The following is a 19,138-nucleotide window of genomic DNA, read 5'->3' on the forward strand; positions in this document are numbered from 1 at the left end:
AGTTTGTGTCTGAGTTTGGATCAGAGTTTGATCAGAGTTTGTGTCTGAGTTTGGATCAGAGTTTGTGTCCGAGTTTGGATCAGAGTTTGTGTCTGAGTTTGTGTGAGTTTGGATCAGAGTTTGTATCAGAGTTTGTGTCTGAGTTTGGATCAGAGTTTGGATCAGAGTTTGGATCAGAGTTTGTGTCTGAGTTTGGATCAGAGTTTGTATCAGAGTTTGTGTCTGAGTTTGGATCAGAGTTTGTATCAGAGTTTGTGTCTGAGTTTGGATCAGAGTTTGTGTCTGAGTTTGGATCAGAGTTTGTGTCTGTGTTTGGATCATAGTTTGGATCAGAGTTTGGATCTGAGTTTGGATCAGAGTTTGGATCATAGTTTGTATCAGAGTTTGTGTCTGAGTTTGTATCAGAGTTTGTGTCTGAGTTTGGATCAGAGTTTGTGTCTGAGTTTGGATCAGAGTTTGTATCAGAGTCTGTGTCCGAGTTTAGATCAGAGTCTGTGTCTGGTTTTGGATCAGAGTTTGTGTCCGAGTTTGGATCAGAGTTTGTGTCCGAGTTTGTATCAGAGTTTGGATCAGAGTTTGTATCAGAGTTTGGATCAGAGTTTGGATCAGAGTTTGTGTCTGAGTTTGGATCAGAGTTTGTATCAGAGTTTGTGTCTGAGTTTGGATCATAGTTTGGATCAGAGTTTGTGTCTGAGTTTGGATCAGAGTTTGTATCAGAGTTTGTGTCTGAGTTTGGATCAGAGTTTGTGTCTGAGTTTGGATCAGAGTTTGGGTCTGAGTTTGGATCAGAGTTTGGATCAGAGTTTGTGTCTGAGTTTGTGTCTGAGTTTGGATCAGAGTTTGTGTCTGAGTTTGGATCAGTGTCTGTGTCTGAGTTTGGATCAGAGTTTGTGTCTGAGTTTGGATCAGAGTCTGTGTCTGAGTTTGTGTCTGAGTTTGATCAGAGTTTGTGTCTGAGTTTGATCAGAGTTTGTGTCTGAGTTTGATCAGAGTTTGTGTCTGAGTTTGGATCAGAGTTTGTGTCTGAGTTTGGATCAGAGTCTGTGTCTGAGTTTGTGTCTGAGTTTGATCAGAGTTTGTGTCTGAGTTTGATCAGAGTTTGTGTCTGAGTTTGATCAGAGTTTGTGTCTGAGTTTGATCAGAGTTTGTGTCTGAGTTTGATCAGACTTTGTGTCTGAGTTTGATCAGACTTTGTGTCTGAGTTTGTCTCTGAGTTTGTGTCCGAGTTTGGATCAGAGTTTGTGTCCGAGTTTGGATCAGAGTTTGTGTCCGAGTTTGGATCAGAGTTTGTGTCTGAGTTTGGATCAGAGTTTGTGTCCGAGTTTGGGTCAGAGTTTGTGTCTGAGTTTGGATCAGAGTTTGTGTCTGAGTTTGGATCAGAGTTTGTGTCTGAGTTTGGATCAGAGTTTGTATCAGAGTTTGTGTCTGAGTTTGGATCAGAGTTTGTATCAGAGTTTGTGTCTGAGTTTGGATCAGAGTTTGGATCAGAGTTTGTATCAGAGTTTGGATCAGAGTTTGGACCAGAGTTTGTGTCTGAGTTTGGATCAGAGTTTGTATCAGAGTTTGTGTCTGAGTTTGGATCAGAGTTTGGATCAGAGTTTGTGTCTGAGTTTGGATCAGAGTTTGTATCAGAGTTTGTGTCTGAGTTTGGATCAGAGTTTGGGTCTGAGTTTGGATCAGAGTTTGGATCAGAGTTTGTGTCTGAGTTTGTGTCTGAGTTTGGATCAGAGTTTGTGTCTGAGTTTGGATCAGAGTCTGTGTCTGAGTTTGTGTCTGAGTTTGATCAGAGTTTGTGTCTGAGTTTGATCAGAGTTTGTGTCTGAGTTTGGATCAGAGTTTGTGTCTGAGTTTGGATCAGAGTCTGTGTCTGAGTTTGTGTCTGAGTTTGATCAGAGTTTGTGTCTGAGTTTGATCAGAGTTTGTGTCTGAGTTTGATCAGAGTTTGTGTCTGAGTTTGATCAGAGTTTGTGTCTGAGTTTGATCAGACTTTGTGTCTGAGTTTGATCAGACTTTGTGTCTGAGTTTGTCTCTGAGTTTGTGTCCGAGTTTGGATCAGAGTTTGTGTCTGAGTTTGGATCAGAGTTTGTGTCTGAGTTTGGATCAGAGTTTGTGTCCGAGTTTGGGTCAGAGTTTGTGTCCGAGTTTGGATCAGAGTTTGTGTCTGAGTTTGGATCAGAGTTTGTGTCTGAGTTTGGATCAGAGTTTGTATCAGAGTTTGTGTCTGAGTTTGTATCAGAGTTTGTGTCTGAGTTTGTATCAGAGTTTGTGTCTGAGTTTGGATCAGAGTTTGGATCAGAGTTTGTATCAGAGTTTGGATCAGAGTTTGTGTCTGAGTTTGGATCAGAGTTTGTATCAGAGTTTGTGTCTGAGTTTGGATCAGAGTTTGGATCAGAGTTTGTGTCTGAGTTTGGATCAGAGTTTGTATCAGAGTTTGTGTCTGAGTTTGGATCAGAGTTTGGGTCTGAGTTTGGATCAGAGTTTGGATCAGAGTTTGGATCAGAGTTTGGATCAGAGTTTGTGTCTGAGTTTGTGTCTGAGTTTGGATCAGAGTTTGTGTCTGAGTTTGGATCAGAGTCTGTGTCTGAGTTTGGATCAGAGTCTGTGTCTGAGTTTGGATCAGAGTCTGTGTCTGAGTTTGGATCAGAGTCTGTGTCTGAGTTTGTGTCTGAGTTTGATCAGAGTTTGTGTCTGAGTTTGATCAGACTTTGTGTCTGAGTTTGATCAGACTTTGTGTCTGAGTTTGATCAGACTTTGTGTCTGAGTTTGTCTCTGAGTTTGTGTCCGAGTTTGGATCAGAGTTTGTGTCTGAGTTTGGATCAGAGTTTGTGTCTGAGTTTGGATCAGAGTTTGTGTCTGAGTTTGGATCAGAGTTTGTGTCCGAGTTTGGATCAGAGTTTGTGTCTGAGTTTGGATCAGAGTTTATGACTGAGTTTGGATCTGAGTTTGGATCCGGCTTTGTACCCGGCTTTATATCTGAGTTTTTGTCTGAGTTTGGATCTGAGTTTGGATCCGGCTTTGTACCCGGCTTTATATCTGAGTTTGTCTCTGAGTTTGTATCTGAGATTGTATCAGAGTTTATCTGAGTATCAGTTTGTATCAGAGTTTGTGTCCAACTTTGCGTCCGAGTTTGGATCTGAATTTGTATCCGAGTTTGTATCAGAGTTTTATCTGAGTATCAGTTTGTATCAGAGTTTGTGTCCGAGTTTGTGTCCGAGTTTGTGTCTGAGTTTGATCAGAGTTTGTGTCTGAGTTTGATCAGAGTTTGTGTCTGAGTTTGTGTCTGAGTTTGTGTCTGAGTTTGATCAGAGTTTGTGTCTGAGTTTGTGTCTGAGTTTGTGTCTGAGTTTGGATCAGAGTTTGGATCAGAGTTTGTGTCCGAGTTTGGATCAGAGTTTGTGTCTGAGTTTGGATCAGAGTTTGTGTCTGAGTTTGGATCAGAGTTTGTGTCCGAGTTTGGATCAGAGTTTGTGTCTGAGTTTGGATCAGAGTTTATGACTGAGTTTGGATCTGAGTTTGGATCCGGCTTTGTACCCGGCTTTATATCTGAGTTTTTGTCTGAGTTTGGATCTGAGTTTGGATCCGGCTTTGTACCCGGCTTTATATCTGAGTTTGTCTCTGAGTTTGTATCTGAGATTGTATCAGAGTTTATCTGAGTATCAGTTTGTATCAGAGTTTGTGTCCAACTTTGCGTCCGAGTTTGGATCTGAATTTGTATCCGAGTTTGTATCAGAGTTTTATCTGAGTATCAGTTTGTATCAGAGTTTGTGTCCGAGTTTGTACCAGAGTTTGTGTCCGAGTTTGTGTCCGAGTTTGTGTCCGAGTTTGTGGCCGAGTTTGTGTCAGAGTTTGTATCAGAGTTTGTGGCCGAGTTTGTGGCCGAGTTTGGATCCAGCCAGTGGTGGGCACAGCCATACATGTCGACCTCTTTGAAGGTCCACCTGTATAACCATGTGATAAAATCCATAAAATCAACATAAAATCCTTATAACCTCCTAAATCGCATGAAAATCAGTTTTATTACAGTACACACAACCACATACCGGTATCACATAACTGGGATCTCCATGGGCTCTTTTATGGTGGAAGTCCTCCACAGTTAAATCCTCTTGCTCCACAGTAAAATTGCTTGCTGTCAATAAATTCAGTGTCTACAAGAACATTGTAGGTATTTTGTACAAACTTAATATATTTCCCGTAAATATAGTGTTACACAGCTGTTCTGTTTTTACAGAAACAAGAACTCACAGAGTAACAGATCACTGTTCCTAACAATCTTTGGCCCTACCATCTGAGACTGCTCTGCCCTACGATTGGATATTGGAAAACCATGTGACGGTGAACCAATTCCTATTGGACGCTCACATTGCACACGTTATCACACAGCTTCTATGAGGAGTACAAAGATGGTGGACAGCTGTCCGAAAGTCCGCGGAGTTAAGAAAAACAACAGTAAAAAAATTAATTTACAACAGAAAACCCTGAATATCCATAAGAATTTATTTGTTTGTCCGTATAACTCTGAAACTCGGAAAAATCCATATAATTTACGGACAATCCGTATAGGTTGACATGTATGCACAGCTAACCAAAAAGTTAGCTTCGATAACTGGTAATTAGCTAACTTAAAAGTTATCTTTTTTAACACGAAACTGATAAACTGTGTAAAAAGTTATTGGAAGCTGCAGATAACCGATAACCTTTCAATTTAGTGTCAAATATGCTCTCAGCTACTAAGAATCTGATTTTGAGTTTAAACACCGTTAAAGCTTCTAACAGAACCAAATGTGATCAAAAAACCAAACAGCCAATGAGCAGCGCTTCTGTCTTTGTGCACGCTGCCCCCTGCTGTAGGAAAGCGTCATTTACCCTGACAGGATACAGTGGTCCCTCGATGAGGCAGAGGTCTTGAAATGGAAAGCAGGACTGAATTATGGTTTTGCTTTAAAAATAAAATTATTCCAGATAGAATAACTACATTAATGTAAACTCTTAAAATGTACAAAGTGACATATAACACATATCTGTCCATTTTAAAATAATGCACTAATTCTGAAGATTTGAACAGTAACACACCAAAGGGATTATGGGTAAACTAAGCCTCCACTCATACTGATTGGTTGATTCATTCATTCTATGTAAAAACCAACACAAGTGAATCAGTGTAACATGTTGGTGTTTACAAATAAATGTGCTTTTGTAAAATATGTAATTTTTCTCATTTGTATATTAAAAAAAGAATGAAATTTTGAAGATCCCGTGAGACAGTGCCTAAGCACACGCGTGATGACATCACAATTCTATCTGGTTTCTAAGGTTTCTTTCAATAACAAGAACTGTCAAAAAACTTTCTCGTGTGCGGTTGGAGTTCTGTGGCAATAGGAATTGCCTTTTGAATGCTTGAATAACGATGTCAGTCGCACAAAGAAATCAAATAATAGTGAAAACATGTTCGGTGCGGTGTCATAACGCATCAATCAGTCGCTCTGTGAGGTGTCATAACATCTTGATCGGTTAGCGGCTCAGTGCGATGTCATAACAGATCAATCAGTCGCTCCATGAGGCGTCATAACATTCTTTCAGTTAGCGGCTCGGTGCGATGTTATAACAGATCAATCAGTCACTCCGTGAGGCATCATAACATCTGATCTGTTAGTGGCTCGGTGCGGTGTTATATCAGATCAATCAGTCACTCCGTGAGGCATCATAACATCTGATCTGTTAGCGGCTCGGTGCGGTGTTATAACAGATCAGTCAGTCACTCCGTGAGGCATCATAACATCTGATCTGTTAGCGGCTCGGTGTGATGTCATAACAGATCAATCAGTCGCTCCATGAGGCGTCATAACATCTGATCTGTTAGCGGCTCGGTGCGATGTTATAACAGATCAATCAGTCGCTCCATGAGGCGTCATAACATTCTTTCAGTTAGCGGCTCGGTGCGGTGTTATAACAGATTAATCAGTCGCTCCGTGAGGCGTCATAACATCTGATCTGTTAGCGGCTCGGTGTGATGTCATATCAGATCAATCAGTCGCTCCATGAGGCGTCATAACATTCTATCGGTTAGCGGCTCGGTGCGATGTTATAACAGATTAATCAGTCGCTCCGTGAGGCGTCATAACATCTGATCTGTTAGCGGCTCGGTGTGATGTCATATCAGATCAATCAGTCGCTCCATGAGGCGTCATAACATCTGATCTGTTAGCGGCTCGGTGTGATGTCATATCAGATCAATCAGTCGCTCCATGAGGCGTCATAACATTCTTTCAGTTAGCGGCTCGGTGCGATGTTATAACAGATCAATCAGTCGCTCCATGAGGCGTCATAACATTCTTTCAGTTAGCGGCTCGGTGCGGTGTTATAACAGATTAATCAGTCGCTCCGTGAGGCGTCATAACATCTGATCTGTTAGCGGCTCGGTGTGATGTCATATCAGATCAATCAGTCGCTCCATGAGGCGTCATAACATCTGATCTGTTAGCGGCTCGGTGTGATGTCATATCAGATCAATCAGTCGCTCCATGAGGCGTCATAACATTCTTTCAGTTAGCGGCTCGGTGCGATGTTATAACAGATCAATCAGTCGCTCCATGAGGCGTCATAACATTCTTTCAGTTAGCGGCTCGGTGCGATGTTATAACAGATCAATCAGTCGCTCCATGAGGCGTCATAACATTCTTTCAGTTAGCGGCTCGGTGCGATGTTATAACAGATTAATCAGTCGCTCCGTGAGGCGTCATAACATCTGATCTGTTAGCGGCTCGGTGTGATGTCATATCAGATCAATCAGTCGCTCCATGAGGCGTCATAACATTCTATCGGTTAGCGGCTCGGTGCGATGTTATAACAGATCAATCAGTCGCTCCATGAGGCGTCATAACATTCTTTCAGTTAGCGGCTCGGTGCGATGTTATAACAGATCAATCAGTCGCTCCATGAGGCGTCATAACATTCTATCGGTTAGCGGCTCGGTGCGGTGTTATAACAGATCAATCAGTCGCTCCGTGATGCGTCATAACATCTGATCTGTTAGCGGCTCGGTGCGATGTCATAACAGATCAATCAGTCGCTCCATGAGGCGTCATAACATTCTATCGGTTAGCGGCTCGGTGCGGTGTTATAACAGATCAATCAGTCGCTCCGTGATGCGTCATAACATTCTATCAGTTAGCGGCTCGGTGCGATGTCATAACAGATCAATCAGTCGCTCCGTGATGCGTCATAACATTCTATCCGTTAGCGGCTCGGTGCGGTGTTATAACAGATCAATCAGTCACTCCGTGAGGCATCATAACATCTGATCTGTTAGCGGCTCGGTGTGATGTCATAACAGATCAATCAGTCACTCTGTGAGGCATCATAACATCTGATCTGTTAGCGGCTTGGTGCGATGTCATAACAGATCAATCAGTCACTCCGTGAGGCATCATAACATCTGATCGGTTAGCGGCTCGGTGCGATGTCATAACAGATCAATCAGTCGCTCCATGAGGCGTCATAACATTCTATCGGTTAGCGGCTCGGTGCGATGTCATAACAGATCAATCAGTCACTCTGTGAGGCATCATAACATCTGATCTGTTAGTGGCTCGGTGTGATGTCATAACAGATCAATCAGTCACTCTGTGAGGCATCATAACATCTGATCTGTTAGCGGCTTGGTGCGATGTCATAACAGATCAATCAGTCGCTCCATGAGGCGTCATAACATTCTTCATAACAGATCAATCAGTCACTCTGTGAGGCATCATAACATCTGATCTGTTAGCGGCTTGGTGCGATGTCATAACAGATCAATCAGTCGCTCCATGAGGCGTCATAACATTCTATCGGTTAGCGGCTCGGTGCGATGTCATAACAGATCAATCAGTCGCTCCATGAGGCGTCATAACATTCTATCGGTTAGCGGCTCGGTGCGGTGTTATAACAGATCATTCAGTTGCTCTGTGAGGCGTCATAACATCAAGCCTGGTTCACATGGCGAGATAATTAGGCCGATATCGGACCCAATCTTCCCCTTCTGACAATCTTAAGGACGCCCTGACAATCATGATGATGCTAAATTTAATCTTATCAGATATTCCTGCCGAGTGTGGTGTGTTAAGTCTGTAGTGTGTGGTCTGTAGTTTTCTCTGGGCCCCTCCCCAATCAGACCGGGAGTGACATGTTTAGCCGCATGTTCTCCTTGAATTGCTGGCTGTCTGAGTGGTGTCCAAAAAATGAGGTGGGCTTCATAGATAATTGGCAAAGCTTCTGGGGAAAACCTGGTCTTGTTAGGAGAGACGGCATCCATCCCACTTTGGATGGAGCAGCTCTCATTTCTAGAAATCTGGCCAATTTTCTTAAATCCTCCAAACCGTGACTATCCAGGGTTGGGACCAGGAAGCAGAGTTGTAGTCTTACACACCTCTCTGCAGCTTCTCTCCCCCTGCCATCCCCTCATTACCCCATCCCCGTAGAGACGGTGCCTGCTCCCAGACTACCAATAACCAGCAAAAATCTATTTAAGCATAAAAATTCAAAAAGAAAAAATAATATAGCACCTTCAACTGCACCACAGACTAAAACAGTTAAATGTGGTCTATTAAACATTAGGTCTCTCTCTTCTAAGTCCCTGTTGGTAAATGATATAATAATTGATCAACATATTGATTTATTCTGCCTAACAGAAACTTGGTTACAGCAGGATGAATATGTTAGTTTAAATGAGTCAACACCCCCGAGTCACACTAACTGTCAGAATGCTCGTAGCACGGGCCGGGGCGGAGGATTAGCAGCAATCTTCCATTCCAGCTTATTAATTAATCAAAAACCTAGACAGAGCTTTAATTCATTTGAAAGCTTGTCTCTTAGTCTTGTCCATCCAAATTGGAAGTCCCAAAAACCAGTTTTATTTGTTATTATCTATCGTCCACCTGGTCGTTACTGTGAGTTTCTCTGTGAATTTTCAGACCTTTTGTCTGACTTAGTGCTTAGCTCAGATAAGATAATTATAGTGGGCGATTTTAACATCCACACAGATGCTGAGAATGACAGCCTCAACACTGCATTTAATCTATTATTAGACTCTATCGGCTTTGCTCAAAAAGTAAATGAGTCCACCCACCACTTTAATCATATCTTAGATCTTGTTCTGACTTATGGTATGGAAATAGAAGACTTAACAGTATTCCCTGAAAACTCCCTTCTGTCTGATCATTTCTTAATAACATTTACATTTACTCTGATGGACTACCCAGCAGTGGGGAATAAGTTTCATTACACTAGAAGTCTTTCAGAAAGCGCTGTAACTAGGTTTAAGGATATGATTCCTTCTTTATGTTCTCTAATGCCATATACCAACACAGTGCAGAGTAGCTACCTAATCTCTGTAAAAATTTTATTACAGAGATTAGAGCATGCCATAGGTATTAAAGGCACTGCGCTGCGGTGGTTTGAATCATATTTGTCTAATAGATTACAATTTGTTCATGTAAATGGGGAATCTTCTTCACAGACTAAAGTTAATTATGGAGTTCCACAAGGTTCTGTGCTAGGACCAATTTTATTCACTTTATATATGCTTCCCTTAGGCAGTATTATTAGACGGTATTGCTTAAATTTTCATTGTTACGCAGATGATACCCAGCTTTATCTATCCATGAAGCCAGAGGACACACACCAATTAGCTAAACTGCAGGATTGTCTTACAGACATAAAGACATGGATGACCTCTAATTTCCTGCTTTTAAACTCAGATAAAACTGAAGTTATTGTACTTGGCCCCACAAATCTTAGAAACATGGTGTCTAACCAGATCCTTACTCTGGATGGCATTACCCTGACCTCTAGTAATACTGTGAGAAATCTTGGAGTCATTTTTGATCAGGATATGTCATTCAAAGCGCATATTAAACAAATATGTAGGACTGCTTTTTTGCATTTACGCAATATCTCTAAAATTAGAAAGGTCTTGTCTCAGAGTGATGCTGAAAAACTAATTCATGCATTTATTTCCTCTAGGCTGGACTATTGTAATTCATTATTATCAGGTTGTCCTAAAAGTTCCCTAAAAAGCCTTCAGTTAATTCAAAATGCTGCAGCTAGAGTGCTGACGGGGACTAGAAGGAGAGAGCATATCTCACCCATATTGGCCTCTCTTCATTGGCTTCCTGTTAATTCTAGAATAGAATTTAAAATTCTTCTTCTTACTTATAAGGTTTTGAATAATCAGGTCCCATCTTATCTTAGGGACCTCGTAGTACCATATCACCCCAATAGAGCGCTTCGCTCTCAGACTGCAGGCTTACTTGTAGTTCCTAGGGTTTGTAAGAGTAGAATGGGAGGCAGAGCCTTCAGCTTTCAGGCTCCTCTCCTGTGGAACCAGCTCCCAATTCAGATCAGGGAGACAGACACCCTCTCTACTTTTAAGATTAGGCTTAAAACTTTCCTTTTTGCTAAAGCTTATAGTTAGGGCTGGATCAGGTGACCCTGAACCATCCCTTAGTTATGCTGCTATAGACGTAGACTGCTGGGGGGTTCCCATGATGCACTGTTTATTTCTCTTTTTGCTCTGTATGCACCACACTGCATTTAATCATTAGTGATCCATCTCTGCTCCCCTCCACAGCATGTCTTTTTCCTGGTTCTCTCCCTCAGCCCCAACCAGTCCCAGCAGAAGACTGCCCCTCCCTGAGCCTGGTTCTGCTGGAGGTTTCTTCCTGTTAAAAGGGAGTTTTTCCTTCCCACTGTAGCCAAGTGCTTGCTCACAGGGGGTCGTTTGACCGTTGGGGTTTTACATAATTATTGTATGGCCTTGCCTTACAATATAAAGCGCCTTGGGGCAACTGTTTGTTGTGATTTGGCGCTATATAAAAAAATTGATTGATTGATTGAAGTGAGATAGAGTATCTCGTCAATAGTTTTACATCCTCATTGAAGACAACTTTGGATGCTGTAGCTCCTCTAAAAAAGAGAGCTTTAAATCAGAAGTGCCTGACTCCGTGGTATAACTCACAAACTCGTAGCTTAAAGCAGATAACCCGTAAGTTGGAGAGGAAATGGCGTCTCACTAATTTAGAAGATCTTCACTTAGCCTGGAAAAAGAGTCTGTTGCTCTATAAAAAAGCCCTCCGTAAAGCTAGGACATCTTTCTACTCATCACTAATTGAAGAAAATAAGAACAACCCCAGGTTTCTTTTCAGCACTGTAGCCAGGCTGACAAAGAGTCAGAGCTCTATTGAGCTGAGTATTCCATTAACTTTAACTAGTAATGACTTCATGACTTTCTTTGCTAACAAAATTTTAACTATTAGAGAAAAAATTACTCATAACCATCCCAAAGACGTATCGTTATCTTTGGCTGCTTTCAGTGATGCCGGTATTTGGTTAGACTCTTTCTCTCCGATTGTTCTGTCTGAGTTATTTTCATTAGTTACTTCATCCAAACCATCAACATGTTTATTAGACCCCATTCCTACCAGGCTGCTCAAGGAAGCCCTACCATTATTTAATGCTTCGATCTTAAATATGATCAATCTATCTTTGTTAGTTGGCTATGTACCACAGGCTTTTAAGGTGGCAGTAATTAAACCATTACTTAAAAAGCCATCACTTGACCCAGCTATCTTAGCTAATTGTAGGCCAATCTCCAACCTTCCTTTTCTCTCAAAAATTCTTGAAAGGGTAGTTGTAAAACAGCTAACTGATCATCTGCAGAGGAATGGTCTATTTGAAGAGTTTCAGTCAGGTTTTAGAATTCATCATAGTACAGAAACAGCATTAGTGAAGGTTACAATGATCTTCTTATGGCCTCGGACAGTGGACTCATCTCTGTGCTTGTTCTGTTAGACCTCAGTGCTGCTTTTGATACTGTTGACCATAAAATTTTATTACAGAGATTAGAGCATGCCATAGGTATTAAAGGCACTGCGCTGCGGTGGTTTGAATCATATTTGTCTAATAGATTACAATTTGTTCATGTAAATGGGGAATCTTCTTCACAGACTAAAGTTAATTATGGAGTTCCACAAGGTTCTGTGCTAGGACCAATTTTATTCACTTTATACATGCTTCCCTTAGGCAGTATTATTAGACGGTATTGCTTAAATTTTCATTGTTACGCAGATGATACCCAGCTTTATCTATCCATGAAGCCAGAGGACACACACCAATTAGCTAAACTGCAGGATTGTCTTACAGACATAAAGACATGGATGACCTCTAGTTTCCTGCTTTTAAACTCAGATAAAACTGAAGTTATTGTACTTGGCCCCACAAATCTTAGAAACATGGTGTCTAACCAGATCCTTACTGTGGATGGCATTACCCTGACCTCTAGTAATACTGTGAGAAATTTTGGAGTCATTTTTGATTTTTGATCAGGATATGTCATTCAAAGCGCATATTAAACAAATATGTAGGACTGCTTTTTTGCATTTACGCAATATCTCTAAAATCAGAAAGGTCTTGTCTCAGAGTGATGCTGAAAAACTAATTCATGCATTTATTTCCTTTAGGCTGGACTATTGTAATTCATTATTATCAGGTTGTCCTAAAAGTTCCCTAAAAAGCCTTCAGTTAATTCAAAATGCTGCAGCTAGAGTACTGACGGGGACTAGAAGGAGAGAGCATATCTCACCCATATTGGCCTCTCGTCATTGACTTCCTGTTAATTCTAGAATAGAATTTAAAATTCTTCTTCTTACTTATAAGGTTTTGAATAATCAGGTCCCATCTTATCTTAGGGACCTCGTAGTACCATATCACCCCAATAGAGCGCTTCGCTCTCAGACTGCAGGCTTACTTGTAGTTCCTAGGGTTTGTAAGAGTAGAATGGGAGGCAGAGCCTTCAGCTTTCAGGCTCCTCTCCTGTGGAACCAGCTCCCAATTCAGATCAGGGAGACAGACACCCTCTCTACTTTTAAGATTAGGCTTAAAACTTTCCTTTTTGCTAAAGCTTATAGTTAGGGCTGGATCAGGTGACCCTAAACCATCCCTTAGTTATGCTGCTATAGACGTAGACTGCTGGGGGGTTCCCATGATGCACTGTTTCTTTCTCTTTTTGCTCTGTATGCACCACTCTGCATTTAATCATTAGTGATCGATCTCTGCTCCCCTCCACAGCATATCTTTTTCCTGGTTCTCTCCCTCAGCCCCAACCAGTCCCAGCAGAAGACTGCCCCTCCCTGAGCCTGGTTCTGCTGGAGGTTTCTTCCTGTTAAAAGGGAGTTTTTCCTTCCCACTGTAGCCAAGTGCTTGCTCACAGGGGGTCGTTTTGACCGTTGGGGTTTTACATAATTATTGTATGGATTTTGCCTTACAATATAAAGCGCCTTGGGGCAACTGTTTGTTGTGATTTGGCGCTATATAAAAAAATTGATTGATTGATTGATTAAGAAGGACGTGAGGAGCTAAATGTGACATGCAGCTGACAGGGTGTTTTGTCTGTAGACAAATGCAAGACTCAGGTAGGCAGTTAGGGTTTGAGCAAAACTTTAGTGAGGTGAAGAGCACACGTCGGTACACGGAGAGGCAGTCCAAAAAACACAGCAAAAGTACCATAGACATTAGGCTTAAACAAGGTCGGAGAGAACAGGCTGGAGGTCAGTAATTAGCTAAAGCAGGCAGGACAATGGACACAGGAATCAGAGGCGGGAATGAAGGCTCAGGACCTATCAATCTGGCGAAGAAGCAGAGCAACATGAGCAATATGTATCTTCAGATAATGAGTGGCAAAGAGACAGGTGTGCGCAGAAGGCACCAGAAAGAGGGCGTGGTCAGGGCGAGAAAGAGATAGAGAGAGGGAGAGAGAGAGAGAGAGCGAGAGAGAGACACACCCACATCCCAGAGAGCCACAAAACCCAACACAAGGAAAAGTCAACCAAAAACATAATTAAAAGAAAAGAAAACAACCAATTAGATAAAAACTAACCAAAACCCTGCCGCAGATCAACTCATGCCCTGACAGCAGCCAATCAGAAAGCGAGGTGTTTGACCTGGGAATGTTCGTATGTGAAATCTGTTTGTGTGTGTTGTTTTTACCGTGTGTCTGACATCACACACTGTAGAACTAAACCTGTCAGATCTATGATTGTTTTTATCTCCACGTGTGGGGTCTTTCAGGTTTTGGAAACCTACAGATAATTTTTAAATCCTGCGGTTGACAACACTGTGATATAACCAGTCGCCAGTACATGGCAGTGTTCTATGCATTTTGACACCGGTTATATCACACGGCCTGAATCACAATTTAACAGACTTTTCAGCTTTTGGAGAAGCAACCTGAGCTTCGTCTGGCATTTATACATAAAACAACACAATAACAATGTCTATAAACCCAGAGAATATATTCACAAGAGTTTTAGGCACAATATACAAAGAGTTTAATGCTGTTGTCCTCGTGGAGCCTGATCAGAACATCTCAAATGCATTTCTTCTGTCGTGAATGTACTTAGATTACCCATAATGCACCTGGACACAGGATGTCCACACTAAATGGTAAATGGACTGCATTTATATCACGCTTTTCCATCTGCATCAGATGCTCAAAGCGCTTTACAAATAATGCCTCACCCTGATGTCAGGGTGCTGCCATACAAGGCGCTCGGTACACACCGGGAGCAACGAGGGGATTAAAGACCTTGCCCAAGGGAAGGGCCCTTGGTGATTTTCCAGGAAGGCTGGGATTTGAACCGAGAATCTTCTGGTCTCAAGCCCAATGCCGTAACCACTAGACCATCACCTCCCCCCAAGTTAGCGTCCGGCTTTGTACCCGTGTTTATTTCCGAGTTTGTGTCAGAGTTTGTGTCAGAGTTAGTGTCAGAGTTTCCATCTGAATTTGGATCCGAGTTTGTGTCCGAGTTTAAGTCTGAGTTTGTATCAGAGTTTGTATCCGAGTTTGTACCCAGTTTATGTCTGAGTTACTGTCTGAGTTAGTGTCAGAGTTTGTATCTGAATTTGGATCCGCGTTTGTGTCTGAGTTTAAGTCTGTTTGTATCAGAGTTTGTGTCTGAGTTTGTGTCCGAGTTTAAGTCTGAGTTTGTATCAGAGTTTGTATCCGAGTTTGTACCCAGTTTATGTCTGAGTTACTGTCTGAGTTAGTGTCAGAGTTTGTATCTGAATTTGGATCCGAGTTTGTGTCCGAGTTTAAGTCTGAGTTTGTATCAGAGTTTGTATCCGAGTTTGTACCCAGTTTATGTCTGAGTTACTGTCTGAGTTAGTGTCAGAGTTTGTATCTGAATTTGGATCCGCGTTTGTGTCTGAGTTTAAGTCTGTTTGTATCAGAGTTTGTGTCTGAGTTTGTGTCCGAGTTTAAGTCTCTGTTTGTATCAGAGTTTGTATCCGAGTTTGTACCCAGTTTATGTCTGAGTTACTGTCTGAGTTAGTGTCAGAGTTTGTATCTGAATTTGGATCCGAGTTTGTGTCCGAGTTTAAGTCTGAGTTTGTATCAGAGTTTGTATCCGAGTTTGTACCCAGTTTATGTCTGAGTTACTGTCTGAGTTAGTGTCAGAGTTTGTATCTGAATTTGGATCCGCGTTTGTGTCCACATTAAAGTCTGAGTTTGTATCAGTTTGTGTCTGAATTTGGATCCGAGTTTGTGTCTGAGTTTAAGTCTGTTTGTATCAGAGTTTGTGTCTGAGTTTGTGTCCGAGTTTAAGTCTGAGTTTGTATCAGAGTTTCGATCCGATTTTGTATAAGTTGCAGAAGGCCGATGTGCCACAGGTGTGTATCTGATTCAAGGACCCGTGCAGTATTTTTTTGGTCCGAGTTGGATTTTTGGAACATGTGTTTGGATGATGGCAGCGTAGATGATCTCGTATCAATCTCCATCATTTCAGCAGCACACCATTCTGATGGCTTACACAGAGCCGCAATAACCCTAACCCAAACCCTCGTCTGGGGGGGGCTGACTGGGTTATTGAGCTGTGCTGTAAATGGCCACTAGAGGGCAATAGAGACCTTTTGGTTTCTTATTCTGTTGTGTTTGTTTTCCATCCACAGGCTTTGAGTACTATGAAGCGAGCGCCAAGGAGAACATAAACGTGCGCCAGGTGTTCGAGCGGTTGGTGGACATCATCTGCGTGAAGATGTCGGAGCGTGTGGACGTGGAGGTGCCGGCGGCTCCGGGCTCCAAGACCACCAGACTGACGGACAAACCCGTTCAGCTCCCTCAGCGGTGCTGCTGATTGTCCAGACAAAGAAAAAGCAAACAGTAACATTCCTGAACACACTTTCTCTGCTTCAGTCCATGTTTGTGAGCAGTCGCCATGGCAACTGCAGTTTCTGTGAAAAACAACATCTAGAATAATCCCAACACTGCCCCCTAGAGTCAAAGGTCAGCCATTACAGAGACGGAGAGAACAGAGCGGCAGCACTCCAACACGTTTAAAAGGTACAGCGAGAAAACACTGTCGTCAGTATGCTGCTCACCGCGACGGCCGCATTCACACAAAACTCTGAGAACCCGCTCAGTCCAATTTAAATCGCAAAGTGCTTCACAAAACAATAAACTATTAGCAGGTGATGGTACCCACTACGCTAATTCAACGTCAATATCATGAATGCATATGCTAATGCTAACCGTCAACACATGAGCACATATGCTAATGCTAACCGTCAACACATGGGCACGTACGCTAATGCTAACCATCAACACATGACAGCATATCCAAATATAACACATGACTGCATGCACTAATGCTAACAGTCAACACATGACCATGTATGCTAATGCTAACCATCAACACATGACAGCTTATGTAAATGCTAACAGTCAACACATGACCACATATACTAATGCTAACCATCAACACATGGGACCATATGCTAGTGATAGCAGTCAACATTTGACAGCATATGCTAATGCTAGTGTCAATACGTTAGCACATAACGCTAACTAGCACGTGACTGTATATGCTAACTAGCATGTGACTGCATATTCTAACTACCACGAGTCAATCATCACTCACTCGTCTTCAACCGCTTATCCGGGATCAAGTCAGCAGGGGACCCCAGACTTCCCTTTCCGTGTCACATTGACCACCTCTGACTGGAGGGATCCCGAGGTGTTCCCAGGCCAGTGTGGAGCTATAATTTCAGCACCTACTCCTGGGTCTTCCCCAGGGTCTCCTCCCAGCTGGATGTGCCTGGAATACCTCCCTAGGGAGGCACCCAGGAGGTCTTTACCAGATACCTGAACCACCTCAGCTGGCTCCTTTCAACGTGGAGCAGCAGCAACTCCACTCCAAGCTCCCCACGGATGACTGAACTTCTCACCCTATCTCTAAGGGAGACACCAGCCACCCTCCTGAGGAAGACCATTTCATCGCTTGTACTCGTGATCAAGTTCTTTCGGTCATGACCCAACCCTCATAGGTGAGAGTAGGAATGAAGATTGACCAGTAGATCGAGAGCTTCACCTTTTGGCTCAGCTCCCTTTTCGTCACAACAGTACAGTTGAGCGAATGCAACACTGCCCCTGCTGCACCAATTCTCCGGCCAATCTCACGCTCCATCGTCCCCTTAGTTGTGAACAAGACCCCGAGGTACTTGAACTCCTTCATTTGGGGCAAGACCTCATTCCCTACCCGGAGTTGGCAATCCATCAGTTTCCTGCTGAGAACCATGACCTCAGATTTAGAGGTGCTGATCCTCATCCCAGCCGCTTCACACTCAGTTGTGAACCGATCCAGTGAGTGTTGGAGGTCACAGGCTGATGAAGCCAACAAGACCACATCATCTGCAAAAAGCAGTGATAAGACCCTGAGCTCACCAAACCGGAAACCCTCCTCGCCCCAGCTACGCCTCGATATCCTGTCCATGAATATCACAAACAGGATTGGTGACAAGGTGCAGCCCTGGTGGAGGCCAACCCCCAGCAGAAACAAGTCTGACTTACTGCCGAGCACCCGAACACAACTCTCACTTTGTGAGTACAGAGATTGGATGGCCCTGAGAAGGGACCCCCTCACTCCATAGTCCCGCAGTACATCCCACAGTATCTCCCGGGGTACCTGATCATGCGCCTTCTCCAAGTCCATCCAACACATGTAGACTGGATGGGCATACTCCCAGGCCCCCTTCAGGATCCTTGTGAGAGTGAAGAGCTGGTCGGTTGTTCCACAACCAGGGGGGAACCCACATTGTTCCTCTTCAATCAGAGGTTCGACTATTGGCCGAACCCTCCTTTCCAGCACCCTGGAGTAGACTTTACCAGGGAGACTGAGTTGCGTGATGCCCCTGTAATTGGTACACACTCTCTGGTCCCCCTTTTTAAATATGGGGACCACCACCCCAGTTTGCCACTCCTTAGGCACTGTCCCAGACCTCAACGCAATGTTGAAGAGACGTCTCATCCAAGACAGTCCCTCCACACCCAGGTTGTAACACATGACTGTGTATGCTAATGCTAACTAACACATGACTGGATATGATCATGCTAACTAACACATGACTGGATATGATCATGCTAACTAACACATGACTGCATATGATCATGCTAACTAACACGTGACTGGATATGATCATGCTAACTAACATATGACTGCATATGCTAATGCTAACTAACACGTGACTGGATATGATCATGCTAACTAACACATGACTGCATATGCTAATGCTAACTAACACGTGACTGCATATGTTTATGCTAACTAACACGTGACTGCATATGATCATGCTAACTAACACGTGACTGGATATGATCATGCTAACTAACACATGACTGCATATGCTAATGCTAACTAACACGTGACTGCATATGCTAATGCTAACTAACACGTGACTGCATATGTTTATGCTAACTAACACATGACTGCATATGATCATGCTAACTAACACGTGACTGGATATGATCATGCTAACTAACATATGACTGCATATGCTAATGCTAACTAACACGTGACTGGATATGATCATGCTAACTAACACATGACTGCATATGCTAATGCTAACTAACACGTGACTGCATATGTTTATGCTAACTTACACATGACTGCATATGCTAACTAGTATGTGACTGCACAGGCTAAGTAAAACGTGACTGCATATGCTAACTAACACATGACTGCAGCATCATCATCACTGCCACTCGACATGAGCATGGCCGTCCGGCAGAAATTCATCCAGGTATCTAACTAGGAGACTGTCAACCGTTTCA

General features: G+C 42.8%; 1 protein-coding gene across 2 annotated transcripts in view; it reads left to right on the top strand.

Moving 5' to 3' along the window:
• The window catches only part of rab3b (RAB3B, member RAS oncogene family), a 93,321-nt gene extending 76,984 nt beyond the window's left edge, over positions 1-16,337 (top strand). For both annotated transcript variants that reach the window (XM_034179308.1, XM_034179307.1), the window contains one exon: positions 15,982-16,337. In XM_034179308.1, coding sequence (XP_034035199.1) covers positions 15,982-16,166 — 185 coding nt within the window. In that variant the 3' untranslated portion in view covers positions 16,167-16,337. The remainder of the gene's footprint in view (positions 1-15,981) is intronic.
• Positions 16,338-19,138: the final 2,801 nt, after the last annotated feature.

Source organism: Thalassophryne amazonica, chromosome 10 (assembly GCF_902500255.1).
Source record: "Thalassophryne amazonica chromosome 10, fThaAma1.1, whole genome shotgun sequence".
Taxonomy (NCBI): Eukaryota; Metazoa; Chordata; class Actinopteri; order Batrachoidiformes; family Batrachoididae; genus Thalassophryne; species Thalassophryne amazonica.